At 39.7% G+C, this 14,022-nt stretch overlaps 2 protein-coding genes across 3 annotated transcripts; one reads left to right on the top strand and one right to left on the bottom strand.

Annotated features, from left to right (window-relative positions):
* The first annotated feature begins 107 nt into the window (after positions 1–107).
* Positions 108–3,408, top strand: uba5 (ubiquitin-like modifier activating enzyme 5). 2 transcript variants are annotated; one of them, XM_041967870.1, is made up of 12 exons: positions 108–407; positions 558–603; positions 1,261–1,350; positions 1,462–1,571; positions 1,658–1,744; positions 1,828–1,912; positions 2,003–2,107; positions 2,191–2,318; positions 2,423–2,558; positions 2,662–2,740; positions 2,833–2,939; positions 3,125–3,408. In XM_041967870.1, the coding sequence occupies exons 1-12, from the start codon at positions 244–246 to the stop codon at positions 3,200–3,202; spliced, it is 1,215 nt and encodes a 404-aa protein (XP_041823804.1). In that variant the 5' UTR covers positions 108–243; the 3' UTR covers positions 3,203–3,408. The 2 variants fall into 2 exon arrangements, with proteins under 2 accessions (XP_041823804.1, XP_041823805.1); XM_041967871.1 differs by lacking the exons at positions 108–407; positions 558–603 and having other exon boundaries at positions 1,259–1,345.
* Positions 3,409–3,522: 114 nt separating this feature from the next.
* Positions 3,523–13,764, bottom strand: nphp3 (nephronophthisis 3). The gene is made up of 27 exons (XM_041967864.1): positions 12,901–13,764; positions 12,693–12,818; positions 12,452–12,602; positions 12,209–12,361; positions 11,865–11,998; positions 10,916–11,076; positions 10,647–10,803; positions 9,937–10,011; positions 9,670–9,840; positions 9,489–9,592; positions 9,172–9,286; positions 8,940–9,083; positions 8,726–8,823; positions 8,503–8,605; positions 8,310–8,392; positions 7,616–7,754; positions 7,301–7,465; positions 7,106–7,200; positions 6,889–7,011; positions 6,620–6,809; positions 6,293–6,534; positions 6,058–6,133; positions 5,841–5,968; positions 5,456–5,696; positions 5,222–5,347; positions 4,937–5,052; positions 3,523–4,826 (listed from the first exon to the last, which is right to left on the bottom strand). The coding sequence occupies exons 1-27, from the start codon at positions 13,222–13,224 to the stop codon at positions 4,658–4,660; spliced, it is 3,909 nt and encodes a 1,302-aa protein (XP_041823798.1). The 5' UTR covers positions 13,225–13,764; the 3' UTR covers positions 3,523–4,657.
* Between the last annotated feature and the right edge of the window lie 258 nt (positions 13,765–14,022).

The following is a 14,022-nucleotide window of genomic DNA, read 5'->3' as shown; positions in this document are numbered from 1 at the left end:
CTTAAGATAATGTGAGGGGAAATAAACAACTTAATTTCTTGAATGAATGTGTAAATAGTCCACAAGTAATGTAGGAACAGTCAGAATGGCCTGTGCTGGTTTTCTGCACGGACGATGTTTAGAGGTGCACACATCCTGACGGTGGATCTAGAAAAGAATACGTGTACTTTCTGTTGCGATTTTATTCCACCTTAAAACATTACATTTCGTCCCCAATTTTCTTTAGTGGTTCTCGTCTAGCTGATGGCGACGGTGGAAGAACTGAAACTGAGAGTGCGAGAGCTGGAAAATGAGCTGATAAAGTGTAAGCAGAAGCAGTGTGCCATGGAAGATGCTCACAACCAAGCACTAAACAGACCCAAAATTGACAAAATGAGCGCCGAAGTCGTGGATTCAAACCCGTACAGGTAACTTGCCAGTTCATTCATTTAGTTTGTTGGCGGATTTCATATAAAGTACTTATATAGCATTAAGAGGCGACGCCTTGTGAGTCACCCATTTTTAAATGGACGTACTTCATGTGCGACAAGCTAATCTGTGCTTTATTTTCATTTCAGCCGCCTCATGGCTTTAAAGAGAATGGGAATCGTGGATGATTATGAGGTACAACTTTAAAAGGCTCTTGTCAGTAAATTCTTTTGCTAGACATGACATGACAAGGATATGTCATACACACATTTTCACACGTCAGCCAATATTTATGTGTGAAATTCAGCTCATTCATTCATCATCTGTCAGCATTTTAAGTCTTAGTAATCTTACATTCTGTCAGTTTTTATCTATTTGTAGAAGATGTAAGGGCATTTTTCACTTGCCTAAAAGCAGGATACTTTTTATCTTACTATTACATGATTATTACTGCTGTGTAGTTACACAGACAATATTAGCATACTGTGGCTGAGTGAGGTAGAGCTAGTTTTAATCATTTTATGGTGGGTTTATTTACATTATAAGCTCATTTTAATTCTTAGGTTTAGTCCTTACCTGGTGTATGCACTAACTAGTTCCTGCAACTGTTGTAGATATAGTAGAGTAAAAAGTACAATTTGACCCTTAGAAACATAGTGAAAATAAAATTGGATTGAAATAATCAAGTACAATAATGAAATTTATTCATTCAATTAAATTAATTAATTTTAAAGTTGCTTTATTGCAGCTTGAATGATTTTTAGAACTGCTATGGGCTGATTACTAAAGTAATTTACCACAGTGATTTTAGCAATGCAAACTACAAATGACCGTCTTCAAATTCTTTGACAGAAAATCCGAACATTCACAGTAGCTGTAGTTGGTGTGGGTGGAGTTGGCAGTGTAACAGCTGAAATGCTCACTAGATGTGGCATTGGTAAGGTAATAAAAACTTTACCATTATTATATTATTGTGGATGCTCATGCATGTGTGTCTGTGTGGTCATTGCCTGTGTTTATACTCTCACACATCCTAATTTTTGTGGCATGTAGCTGCTCCTCTTTGACTATGATAAAGTAGAGCTGGCCAACATGAACAGGCTGTTCTTCCAGCCTCACCAGGCAGGCCTCAGTAAAGTGGAAGCAGCAGAGCACACTCTAAGGTACACCAGTCACTAGGTAACCATATGTCATCCACCCACAGACTTTCACTTACACCTATTAAGATGTGACTCACTTTTTCCAACAGAAACATCAATCCAGATGTAGCGTTTGAGACCCATAACTACAATATCACAACAATGGAAAATTTTACACATTTCATGGATCGCATCAGGTTGGTGTCCCTACTTGTACTTTGTTACGTTCCACCGTTGTCTCCTTGTTTCTAAATGTTTTAGGTGACTCTTGTTTTTAAAGTCATGGAGGGCTGGAAGAAGGAAACCCAGTGGATTTGGTTCTGAGCTGTGTGGACAACTTTGAGGCTAGAATGGCCATCAATACTGTAAGAATGTCACTGTCTCAAAAAAGATAAGCAGACTTGTGCAGACAGCTGGTCTCTTTCTGACTATTGCTTTGTCTTGTTTTATTTCAGGCCTGCAATGAACTAGGTCAGATCTGGATGGAGTCTGGTGTGAGTGAGAACGCCGTATCCGGGCACATCCAGCTCATCATCCCTGGAGAGACTGCTTGCTTTGCTGTACGTCCACACACAAAACAACACTTTGTGTTTGTTTTTGACATTGCACATTTCAGTATGTGAATCAGTATATCTGTTCTTAGTGTGCTCCTCCCCTGGTGGTAGCTGCAAACATTGACGAGAAGACCCTAAAACGAGAGGGTGTGTGTGCTGCCAGCTTACCAACAACAATGGGAGTAGTTGCAGGCCTCCTGGTACAAAATGTCCTCAAGTATGTTGCAATAATTTCCAGCCATGCTGAAACCAAAACATAAAGTTTATGTAAATACTGAATATTTTAAGTTAAATAAATCTATAAAATGTTTTGTTCCCTAGATATCTGTTGAAGTTTGGTACTGTCAGTTATTATCTTGGCTACAATGCCATGCAGGACTTCTTCCCCTCCATGGCGATGAAAGCCAACCCCCAGTGTAATGACCGACACTGCCGGAGACAACAAGAGGAGTACAAGGTGTGCATGCACGCTGTTTACATTACAATGTGGGATTTTTTTTTTATTCTGCATCAGTTAGGATATTTTTATGATTTCTATCTGTGTGACCTTTTCTGTTCAGAGGAAAGAAGCAGAGAAGCCCAAGGTGGAGGTTGTGCAGGAGGAGGAGGAAGAGGTCGTACACGAAGACAATGAATGGGGTGAGCAGTAACAACCTGTGGAGCTTACACACCTCCAGCTGTGATATAAAGTGAATCTATCCATCTTATCTTGTGTTCATTGTCCTGTTCAGGTATTGAACTGGTATCAGAGGTTACTGATGCAGAGTTACAGGCCGCAACAGGGACTGTGCCTGACCTCCCAGAGGGCATCACCGTGGCTTACACCATTCCAGCTGGGGTTAGTTTTCTACAACACACCTAAGCTTTTCTTAAATATACAACATGACAAGATTAAAATCATGTTTTAATTTCATAGATTCCTAATCTTAAATGAAAAGAATGCAGTGTAGAAAGCAATGTGCAGCATTTGACACAACTTGTTAAAACTAAATGATGACAATCCTGTTTTCTTGTTTGTACCAGGAAACAGAAAGTGGGGAGACAGTGGAGGAGACTGAACAGAGCCTAGAAGACTTAATGGCTCAAATGAGAAAGTTGTAGGCAACAATGAAGATGCATTTCTGCAAGACATACCTATTCTTAATACATAATAGGAAATTGTGCAATGACTTTCCAAACAACTAAATATCAGGAATGCATGAGAACTGTTACTAAAGGCATTTCACACATAAGAAATAGCATTTGAAATTATACTAATTTCTTATGGAATGACAACAAACCTAAATAAATATCAGTTAGTGCATTCATTAATGTGTTTTGTCTGAGGTTTTGTTAATAGTGAGTGAATGCTCAAACCTGTTAACTATGTGCCATTACTCATTCTTCTAAGGAATCATCTGCTGCAACATCACAGAACAATGTTCTCTCAAAGCATTTATTAGATGAAATACAGTCTTAACATATTTTATATGATTTAGGTAACTGTCCTGTACAATCTTAAACTATTTTAATTACACAGCATTACTTGCATATATGAAAACATGTATATTTTACATTTGGCAATGTAATAACAGTTTTCTTTAGTTTTTTGTTCCCTTTGACTTCATGTACCTTCTGACAGACAGAAAACAGTTTAATGTATTTTACAGAAGCTTGGAGACTTAACATGTCTTGAAAATGAATAAATACATGTACATAAAGAGTTGTACAAACATCATGAAATCAGTGAATACATTTCCTCAGACATGTCTGAGGTTCGTTTTTGGATTTATTTTGGGGTTCCCCTTTAAGAATTCACAATACTTTTTGGTAAACACTGTATGTATGTCAACATAAAATACTCAACACAGTTATTACTAAATGCTCTTTGTGTTTTAAAGACGGCAAACAGCTGCCAAATATTATTCCTTCAGTCTACAGTGTAGACTTTAAAAGTGCTTGAGGACTGATTGTCCAGCGAGTAATAATTAAAAACATTTGTTTTCTTTTTGTGGGAGCAGCGTGAACTTCTTCTGAACTTATTCACTTTAATCATAAACAAACAGAAATAGTGCATTAAACATTCGTTATACAATGGTAAGCACAGATGTTGTCCACTGGAGTGATTCAATGAATCTGTGCCGAAAGTGTGAATAGTCACCTGCATAGGCTGGAATCTCAGTTCCAATATTGTGAAAAGAGTAACAGACACCTCCTTATGTTTGGCTATCAGAATGTTAGCAGCTGGGAGAGGCTCCAGCTTCACCAGAACCCTAAATTGGAAAAGTGGCTACAGAAGATGGATGGATGTCAGAAACTTGGCATGGGAGCTTTTCTGTGCTTCTCTGAATTCTTCTCAGCCAAGCAGATTAAACGGCAGATTACTTGATCATCCTACCTAACGTTTCCCATCTGCTTCCGAGTGTCTTTGCCTCACAGCAATTTCTATAACAATAATCACATTGTGATGCCCAGGATGATTCCCTTTGTAATAAAATATTGAAATGAACTTTTATGCTTCTCAGTGGTAGATGGAGCTGTAAGGACAGCCTTTAATGGCAATAATAGCTAACGGAGTCACCTTGGGGGGAGTGGTAGGGGAGCAGGCCCCCTCAGACTGAATGTGTCGCCACTAGAGGAATGGCGCGATGGGGCAATGCCACACACTAATGATGGCTCTGCCTCTTTAATCTCCATTGCACGCTTGTAAAGCTCTGCTGCCCTCTCAAAGTCACCCTCCTCATAGCTAGATCAGAGAAAAAGAATTAAAAAAAACCAAAACATGAAACAACACCTAACATATTATCCCACATTTCTGATTAGTCAAATATTAAGTGGATTCTAAGACAACTTTACCTTAGAACAGCCAGGTTCTTAAGGGTCTCTCCAACCCGTGGATGTGAGCGCCCCAAACTATCCTCATACACTTTCAGGGCCCGTTCATAAAGGGGCAAGGCATCACTGTGCTTCTTCTGTAAAAAAAATCATTATGTCAATAACTGCATCACAAAATAAATGACTAAGAGTTAAATCGGTTGTTTCCAAGCTTTTAGACACGTGGCAAATTAAATGGCTAATTACATAGGGTTCATTTAATATTTCAGAAATGTGTCTGAAGAGGCATGATGAAGTCAGTCTCACCAGCTGGCAGTAGATTACTGCTAGGTTAACAAGTGCTGTTGCCACACTGGGGTGTTTGGGTCCAAAACTTTTCTCCCTGATATCCAGAGATAACTCATAAAGTGGAGCCGCCTTCTCCAGCTTTCCCTGTGCAACACACACCACATGCAATGAATTACTAAAACCCAACACTAGCTGAAGTTTTCAGCATAGGGAATATAAACTTTTCAGAGTCAACAGGCCCCCATGTCTCACTCTGCGTTTATAAAGCATAGCCAGGTGTTTGAGTGTGTATGCCAGAGAGGGGTGGTCTGGTGACAAGGCTTTCTTGCGGATGTCCAGCGCCCTCTCATACATGTCTTCTGCTGTCTCGTACTCCCGTCTTTCGGTGTGCAGTGCAGCCAGGTTGTTGAGGGACTGAGCACAGTCTGAGTGATCTGGACCGAGGACTCGTTGACGCATTTCCAGAGAACGGGTCAAGAACATTTTGGCAGCACTGGTGAGGGGAAAAAATAATGCAAATTGTTATACTCGAAAGTAAAATTTTGAGAGTAGAAAGTAAGCCGATTAGCTAACATGCTCAAAATACAAGGCTGCAACTTCATTATACACCAAATGTTGCAGGGAATTTGTTACTTACTCCAAGTTGTTTTGAAGGTAGTAAAGAACACCAAGTTCATTGAGTGTCTTGGCACAGTCTGCAGAATCTTTTTCTAGGGTCAGTTCTTCCAGTTGGAGAGCTCTTCGCCGCAGCAAAGTGAAGCCATACTGAAAGGAGGAGTAGACAAAAGGCATGGACAATGTGTCTGATTAACAGAGTATGACACAGCTTGAAGTTCTGTGAGAAATCTGCTCACCATATGACCTTTCTTTCGGGCAGTCTTCTGACGAATTTTCACTGACCGCTTCCTCAGTTTCTCTGCTTGTTCATACCTGATAATAAAAGTTGTATTAAACCAGTTAAATTGAATCCTGCTCCAGCAGTTTCATTTAATGTAAGATATTCTTATAAGATCACCACAAGTGGGGTACTTTCTAAACTATAGCATATGTCAAATGATATGAAAGGCAATAAACAAAAGCCTGTTTTACTTGTTTTGCTTTTGATAGAGCATGGTGAGTGACTCCAACTCTCGTGCCACGCTGGTGTGCTCAGCCCCATAGGCGTTCTCACTTATCTCAAGAGCTTGCTTGTACAGCTGTTCAGCATTGCCATATTTCTTCCAATGGACATAAACTCCAGCCAGCTGGTGCAGAGATTGAGCTACGCTGGGATGATCCGGGTCCAGGGCTGTCTCTCTAATCTCAAGAGACCTTTGTAACGGAGCTACAGCCTTAAAAAAGTACATAGAGTTAATCATACAAGCAACTTTTGATAACGAAACTTCTAAGCAAAAAAAAACAAAACATGTACTCTACCTGACTAGGGAGGCCCAGGTCTTTAAGGAAACGTCCCAAAGTCTCATACAAGTTAGCCAGCTTAGTCATGCCATCTTCACTCTCGCAGCTCTTCTCGTACCGTTTCAGAGAGTCAAAGTACTCAGTTGCCATGGAGCTTTTGTCTTTGCCAACATACTGCCAATAGGCCAGCAGCTCAGAGAAATGGCCCCTGGAAAAAAAGCAAAAGATAATATCTTAATAAACATGTTGCAGTGTCTAATAACACCTTAGTCAAAGCAAACATGTACCTCTTATAAAGGTTTTGGGAGACAAACAGGTTCAAAAGGCTGAGCTGTAGTTTAGCTCTGTCCTCCTGCTGTTGGAGCAGCCACGGAAGCTCATCTGCTACACGCCATGTCACAAGGTCCTGGCTACAAACATACAAATAATAATGACATGACTTAGACCTATAGATGGATGTGACCTGTGTTGTACTTGTTTGAGAAGACAGATACTTTATAGCACCTGAGCTGCTTGTTGAAGAAATTGATTAGTTTCTCTCTGTAAGAAGCAGAGCTGCTTCCTCCACCCAGAAACTCCAGTTTTACAGCTTCCCAAGCCTGACAAGAAACCCACATGATAAAAATGTCAGAACTGCTTAGTAATAAAATCCCTATTTCATTTAGTCTTCTGTAATATGTAACCAAGGAGCAGAAGTACCTGCAGGTGCTGAAACCTGATGAGTCCACAACGGAGGGTTACAATGCACAGTTTGTTCAGGTGATAGAGCAAAGAGGACAGCGTGGGCAGCTCGAGTTCTGGGAAAATATCTAAAACCTCTGATTCACTCACTCCATTATGGCTAGCAAACACAAGGCACAGCATCTAAATAGAGACAAGCACAAGTGTATGTGATATATATCAAGTACATCCTTGTAGTGCTGAGCATTACAAGGATTCATATGAGGGAAAAATCCCTGAGACAAGAAATATTTCTAATTAAGACCAGTAATGATGACTTTATAATTAGGTCACCTCTCTCATTATATGTCGCTCTCTGTCCGTGCTAAGGCTGTTTAGCATTATCTTGAGAGCCAGGCGATAGAGTGACATGGTGTCTTGACATTGCAGACACTGCTCCAGATTCTTCTCCAGTGACCAGCAAGATCTACCACTAGGAAGAAAAATAAATAGATAAATAAAAACATAGAATTTGAACAACAAAAGATATCTAATATTAAGGGGTAACTCATGAAAGATCTAAACAAAATCACAATTTCAACTATTGTAAAATATTTACCCTATTTCTGTCTCGATTTTTACTTCTAGTCATACAAAAACATATAACTACATCCATTTATTTGCAATAAATAGTTGTGAAAATTCACACTACAGAGCTTTTTTCAAGCATATCAACAAACACACAAGTGAATTCAAAATGCTCAAATAGGTTTGAATAAAATACTTTCCAGCTCTGCAATCTATGAACCCATTAAGACACCAGACATCCTTAAGAAAAATGTGTTATATAAAAAGTATTATTTGGAAACAATTTCCTTAAGCCTAAAGGGTTTTTAGAGAGACTTGAGAGAACTGCCAACAATCACTAAAACATTTAAGTTTCAGCCTCTGACGCAAATGAAAGCAAATTCTATCAGACACTAACCACTTTTAAGGCAAAATGTTTTTCTTTAATGGTAAACAATTAGAGAAGATCAAAGCCAGAGACCTGGTTATCATCCTTGCCAGCAGTGTGACGTATAATGCGTTGCAGGTCGATGCAGAGCGACAGTGCCGTTCCAGTTTCTTCTCCTAAAACAACATAACAAAATTTCAAGTGTGGAACTCTCCCAAAACACAAACTCCTAATGTCTTTACACACTTTTCTTTCACAGTGGGGTTGACGGGAGGAGATAACAGACCTGGTCCTTGGTAAGTTTGAGGTCCATTCCCTGGAACTCTGCATTCACAACGCTTCTGACTTCTCTGGGACTAAGTGGATCCAAGTGGAGCGTGGGCCACAACCTTAACACATACAGTCATTTAATAACATATGATAATACACATAAGGGTGCATGGAAAATTAATAAAAAGCAAAGAAAACCTAAACACGTCCTGAGATTCAGTTCCAGTAACATGAATTACCTCCAAGCTTGAGGACATGTCTCTACATTGACTGACACCACCACTCTAACATTGACAGGGAGAGGGTCAATAAGCCACTTCATGTGTCTTTCTGCTTGCTGAAACACGAGGAGACAAAAATAGTTAAAGGGGTAATTCAGCTTTAAACAAAACAGGGTAAAATTAATCTACACAAACTAAAAGCAGTTTTAATTAGATTAGGGGAGGGATGCACCTGTATTTGGTCAATTGAGTCAATGATAATGATGATGTTTCCTTGATGGCGCGCTGATAATCTTTCAAGCCAGCGAGGAAACTCCTCCAAGATCTTACTAGGCTCCATGGACAAGCCAGAAATGGACCAGAAGTGCTGCAGTAGCTAAGTGACAACAGACATGCTCTAACATTAGTTAAGTATGGGTGTTTTTTTATTTACTAGAAGTAAGTCAATGACATGGACTCCTTACTTTGACTGTGAGGCGTTTGATAATGAGAACTGGTTCTGAGCTTGTGGAAAGTGGGCGACCAACAAAGTGATAAAGGAACAAGGTATTGGGGGATTGCTTCTGTTGCAACTCAATCCTAAAGAGAATGAAAAGGCAATTAGTAAAGCAGATGAGTGAAAATAACAAATTTGGAAATAAAAAACAAACAAAAAAAAACCTGATTCATCAAAAAATTCAACAAATTTTTTTTAAGTGAAAAGTCCATTCAATGGGTTCCATTAAGGGGAGTCCACCAGTGTTGAATCATGTTACATCCAACTGAAAAAACAAGTTCTTACCATTTGGAGAGCAAGAGAGACTTTCCTGAGCCTGGACCACCAGATACCAGCAGAGGGGGTGTGGGTGGTGGAGCAGCAATCATGTCATTCAGTCGATCTATATACTGAAATAAATGAAGACAAAAATGTTGGGTTTAAAGTGCAGATTTAAAATGTGCATTGAGAAAAAGATCTATCATACCTTTTGGATGCCAAAGTGGGAGGTGGTGCTGCTACAAGCGTGTTGATAGGACTCAATCTGCTCCTGCTCATCATGCAGATCCCACAACACTTCTCCCGAGTCTTCCTCGTGTCCTTCGTCTATAGCAGAGTCCTTAGAGTCAACATCTGCTCCTTCAAATCCCAGCAACTCCTACACAATGAGAACAAAAGATCCTTTCTGTACACGCTTTCCTTTGACATTGATTAGTTGATCAAAAGACCGGTGTCATTGAATGATGAAGTGTACCTGCTTGATGATTTTTTCCAGCTGAGCAAATATCAGGTTAGCCCCCTCTTCAGCAGAACCACTATGATCCACCACCTGGATAATATCCAGTAATGGAAGTATAAATACAGAGTTACATGTAGCAACAAGGAAAACACACAGAATCATTTTTTCCAAACTTTTGCGTGTAGGTGCTAGATGTGTATCGTGTAAGACTATAAGAAAGCACAAAGAGGGATAAAGCAGAAACAAGCATGCATGCTTGGGTAAACTTCTATGGATGTTAAACATCATTGTTAAAAAAAATACAATATATTGTAAAGCTGAAATAAAAAGTTTTCAATGTGAAATTTAAGCTTTTATCAAAAACTGGAGACTTTACTGGAATACTGAAATTCACATGAAGAATTCCAAACTGACATCTAAAGCAGCCAGAAAAGGTATCAGACCATGATATGCTTTAACTAACTAAGCCAAAGACAAGGTACTCTCATCATTGTCCTCTTGATATTCAAGCTCCTATCTTCAAAATACAGACAAAATGACATGGGTTGATAAGAAAAGCTTAAATCCACTTAAATATAATGTTTTATTTATTTACTTATTTCTGGTAAATGAGAACGACACTAAATCGCTGCCCAACAATAGAGATTAAATATCAAAGCTGCAGCTCAGCTGCAAGATATATCATTCTCTTTTGAATCCTATTTTGAACTGAATATGACACACACCTTGATTTTGGCAGCCTTGTCTGCAGCATTGACCCTTTCTAAAAGCTGCCTAATGGGTGCAGACAGGCTGTGATCCTCTTGGGTTCTGAGGTAAAGCACCAGTGGATGGCCATCTGGATTCTTCACAAAAGCCTCCTCACTATCCTCTAAAACAGAGCTGCACAGATGCATTTGGAATCAATACAATATTTTTTGTGTTAATAAGAAATACAGGTAACATGATTTTCATTACATGAGGATACCCCAGTGAGTTGCAAAGCTTCGTGTACCTTGTGACAGTGGATTTGAGAAGAAGCACACACACAGAACTTCTTTCGATCTCGAGCTTGCGCTCGATGGTGCATGAAGCAGCACTCTCCTCTGGGAAGAAGACATTCAGGTAGAAATGGCCAAGGCCCTCACACATTTGGCGTAACACTGAAGAGTGTTTCTGTCAATAAAAAACAGGCACAAGTTTCCCAGTTTCAGTGTAGATGAAAATAAACCTGGCAAGAACTACTTGAGAAGAGCGACACTGTCAAATAAAAACTTTGCCCTTTTTTGGTCTTATGGGAAGAACTAGTGGTGTAATTTTTACCTAGAGTATACCATAATGTCACACACTGTCTCTCTGTGTTGATCTCTAGCCCTGTGTTTACCAGCCGGTCCAGCCGGACATTCATGTACGTTCATGTGAATCGCAGCCTCCTCTCTGTGCCCTCGGCCCTCCTTCTATTTAAGGTTAGACCAAGCGAGCAATGGCAGCTCATATTTTTGAAGCGAAACGAAACATTCACCTGCAGACGACCAGGATCCAACATTACCTAAAAAAGAACTACGGTAGTTGGGGAAGAAGTTATCAGATAAAGAAAGGGACATAACTCGGATTAACACTGGCCTGGTATTTTCATAGTGGAGAACACTGCAAGAGCTAAAGAAGCTACAGTTTGACTCTGAGCTAGCTCACCTCCTGGACAATATGTAACCACATAAACGTTATAAGTTACTTTGACATCTTCCACAAAATGGTGAAATTGTTTTGCTCAGTGTGTTTGCACTTTGCACATTTGTTCACAGACAGTGTGAGTTAGGGGGGGAGGCAGAGGGAGGTGTGGCTCATGACACTATGTTGTGGTCTACAGACAGCAAGTTCAAAAAAAATATTATTAGTGCAACAATAATCCATGAATACTGATCATTTAAAGCTTTTTGCTGATTTATGGTGCACGATTAACAAACCTTAATGAAGATATCCAACTCTGTTTTGGTCTCCTGGGTAGAGATTAGGTAACAGCGTACAGTGTTGCTCCATAAGGCCTGGGGTACATGAGGTGATACCTGAAGAAGACTGGCTACTGCAGCATCCCAGTCATCTGACAGATGTGAGAATAAAATCGTGTAAATCGCATTTAGAAAAAAATGTACATTTTAAAAAGTATGTATGTATTGCAGAAGACCATTTCAATGAACAAAGAGCTTTCGTTGTAGTGTTGTGTCATTGTGGCCATTTGGATGATTGTGATGATTTTTGTCCTGCCTATAGCTCACATCATGGAACCGCTGCCTTGAAAAAGTTTACTTACCTCTGCTCACATTTGCAAAAGGACCCTCCACATCTATCAAACTGTGTGCTAACTCCGGCCCTCTGAAAGTCTGTTGCAACTGCATCATGCTACCCATAGAGGGCTCACTTCCCAGCACCCCTCCGCTCCAGTACTCACACTGTGTTCCAGTGACTGCAGCAAACAGAAAATAAAAAGTCACACTCAACAAAAAAATTAAGACAAAAGCGCAAATACATTAACAAAACAATACCAGTGTCTTACCAGTCACAGTGGTTTGGTTGTCATCTGAGTCAGAGTCATTTGGATCATAGACCTGAATGCCCTGAGTCTGCAACTGTTGCAGTTTGGCTTCCAAATCCCTCTTAGCCCGAAGAAGATCCTGTATCTCCTTTTCTTTTGTCTCCCGGAAAATCTAATTTAATTTAGAAACCAGGTTGAAACTGCAATTATGAGCATGTCAGTAATGTTGCACTTGCACTGTAAAACATGTCATGCAGTTTACCTTAAACTGGCGTTTTACTTTGTCCCTATCATGCTCAAAAGTGGCAGCCCTCTCCATAGCTTGGTATTTTGCCTCAAGAGCACTTTCTTTTTCTCGTAGAATCTTCTGGTAGGTCTTCTGCAGAGCCTGTTTATCAGAGTCAGAGCTGTTAAACATCCAAAAGCCTCGTATAACTGTTCTAACAAGCAGCCACTGCATTAATTTTCACCTGTAACTCAGCTCTCAGCCTCTTGTTCTCCTCATCCAACTTGGCCTCCTTCTTTTGCATGGATGAGATCTCATTATTCTTGCTGACGCGGAAGATTTCGTACTCTTTACGGAGTCTTTCATATTCTGCAGCATATTCTAGATCCACAGATCCTGTGGATTTGAAACTGGCCCCAATCACCCGAGGTCCTCGGCGGAAAGAGCTGCGCAAAAGTCTGGCTTTGGGTTTGACCTCGACAGGTATCTCGCAGGCTTCTCCTCCTTCACCACCATATCCATCCTCTATCACCTCTCCAGGGCTGACCAGAGAAGATGCTGTGCCCATAATGGTGACCTAATTCTTTATAAATACTCAGCATTGTCTGAGATCCATAGCGGTTTGGTGACAATCAAGACAGGAATGCCGAAGGAAAACAACGAACAAGCTGTCATCTACCCCAGTAAAGATGGCTCTGACTGAACTTTATGTTCCTTTTGTTTCTTCGTAACGGGTTGCAAAATCAAAGTGTACATTAACAACCACTGAGCTAATTCGCTTTTCACAAAAGCCACAATCGACATAACCCTTAGGAAAACCTTAAGCAACACAAATGAGGCTTAACGCTTACGTTTTGCTGTATTATCTTAAGTTTTCTATCTGATAAATAACCACAGAATGTTACACTTGGTTAGCTTACTAACCGCTATTCTTTTCGTGGCTGTTCACTAAATTCCAGGGTAAAAAAAAAACTACAAATGTGTCCCAGTAACTTCTACATATATTTATGTATTGACATAATATCAAATAAATCTTAAGTCAAGATTAACATATATTAAGTAACTTTTAAACAAACAGACATAACGGTCCGCTCCCTTCACAGCTGCTTCCTTGCTGCCTTGGTAACAACTCGATGGTACGGATGCCCAAATAAGTCAAACAGGCTCAAATTCGACTTTTATGTAAGTTATGATATATTTAAAAAGTCCACTGTTATAATTTTTTTCCCACTCAAATAACAAATTACGTAACATTTTTAAATATTATTATTATCATGATGTAATAATTAGACATAACAACAATACAAGTACTATTTGCAAGAATACTTTGTTTATTGAACTCATGTCTGACATTTAAACTTCTTTA

Source organism: Melanotaenia boesemani, chromosome 18, assembly GCF_017639745.1.
Source record: "Melanotaenia boesemani isolate fMelBoe1 chromosome 18, fMelBoe1.pri, whole genome shotgun sequence".
Taxonomy (NCBI): domain Eukaryota; kingdom Metazoa; phylum Chordata; class Actinopteri; order Atheriniformes; family Melanotaeniidae; genus Melanotaenia; species Melanotaenia boesemani.
This window is presented reverse-complemented; position numbering and strand designations above follow the sequence as displayed.

Excerpts from the sequence above, each read along its gene's own strand:
- nphp3 (XM_041967864.1), bottom strand. The coding sequence starts at position 13,224 with ATGGGCACAGCATCTTCTCTGGTCAGCCCTGGAGAGGTGATAGAGGAT. Across the intron at positions 9,084-9,171 it reads TCAAACGCCTCACAGTCAAA|CTACTGCAGCACTTCTGGTC; the intron begins GTAAGGAGTCCA and ends GTTGTCACTTAG. Across the intron at positions 8,606-8,725 it reads ACATGTCCTCAAGCTTGGAG|GTTGTGGCCCACGCTCCACT; the intron begins GTAATTCATGTT and ends GTATGTGTTAAG.
- uba5 (XM_041967870.1), top strand. The coding sequence starts at position 244 with ATGGCGACGGTGGAAGAACTGAAACTGAGAGTGCGAGAGCTGGAAAAT. Across the intron at positions 408-557 it reads GTGGATTCAAACCCGTACAG|CCGCCTCATGGCTTTAAAGA; the intron begins GTAACTTGCCAG and ends TTTTCATTTCAG. Across the intron at positions 1,572-1,657 it reads GCAGCAGAGCACACTCTAAG|AAACATCAATCCAGATGTAG; the intron begins GTACACCAGTCA and ends TTTTTCCAACAG.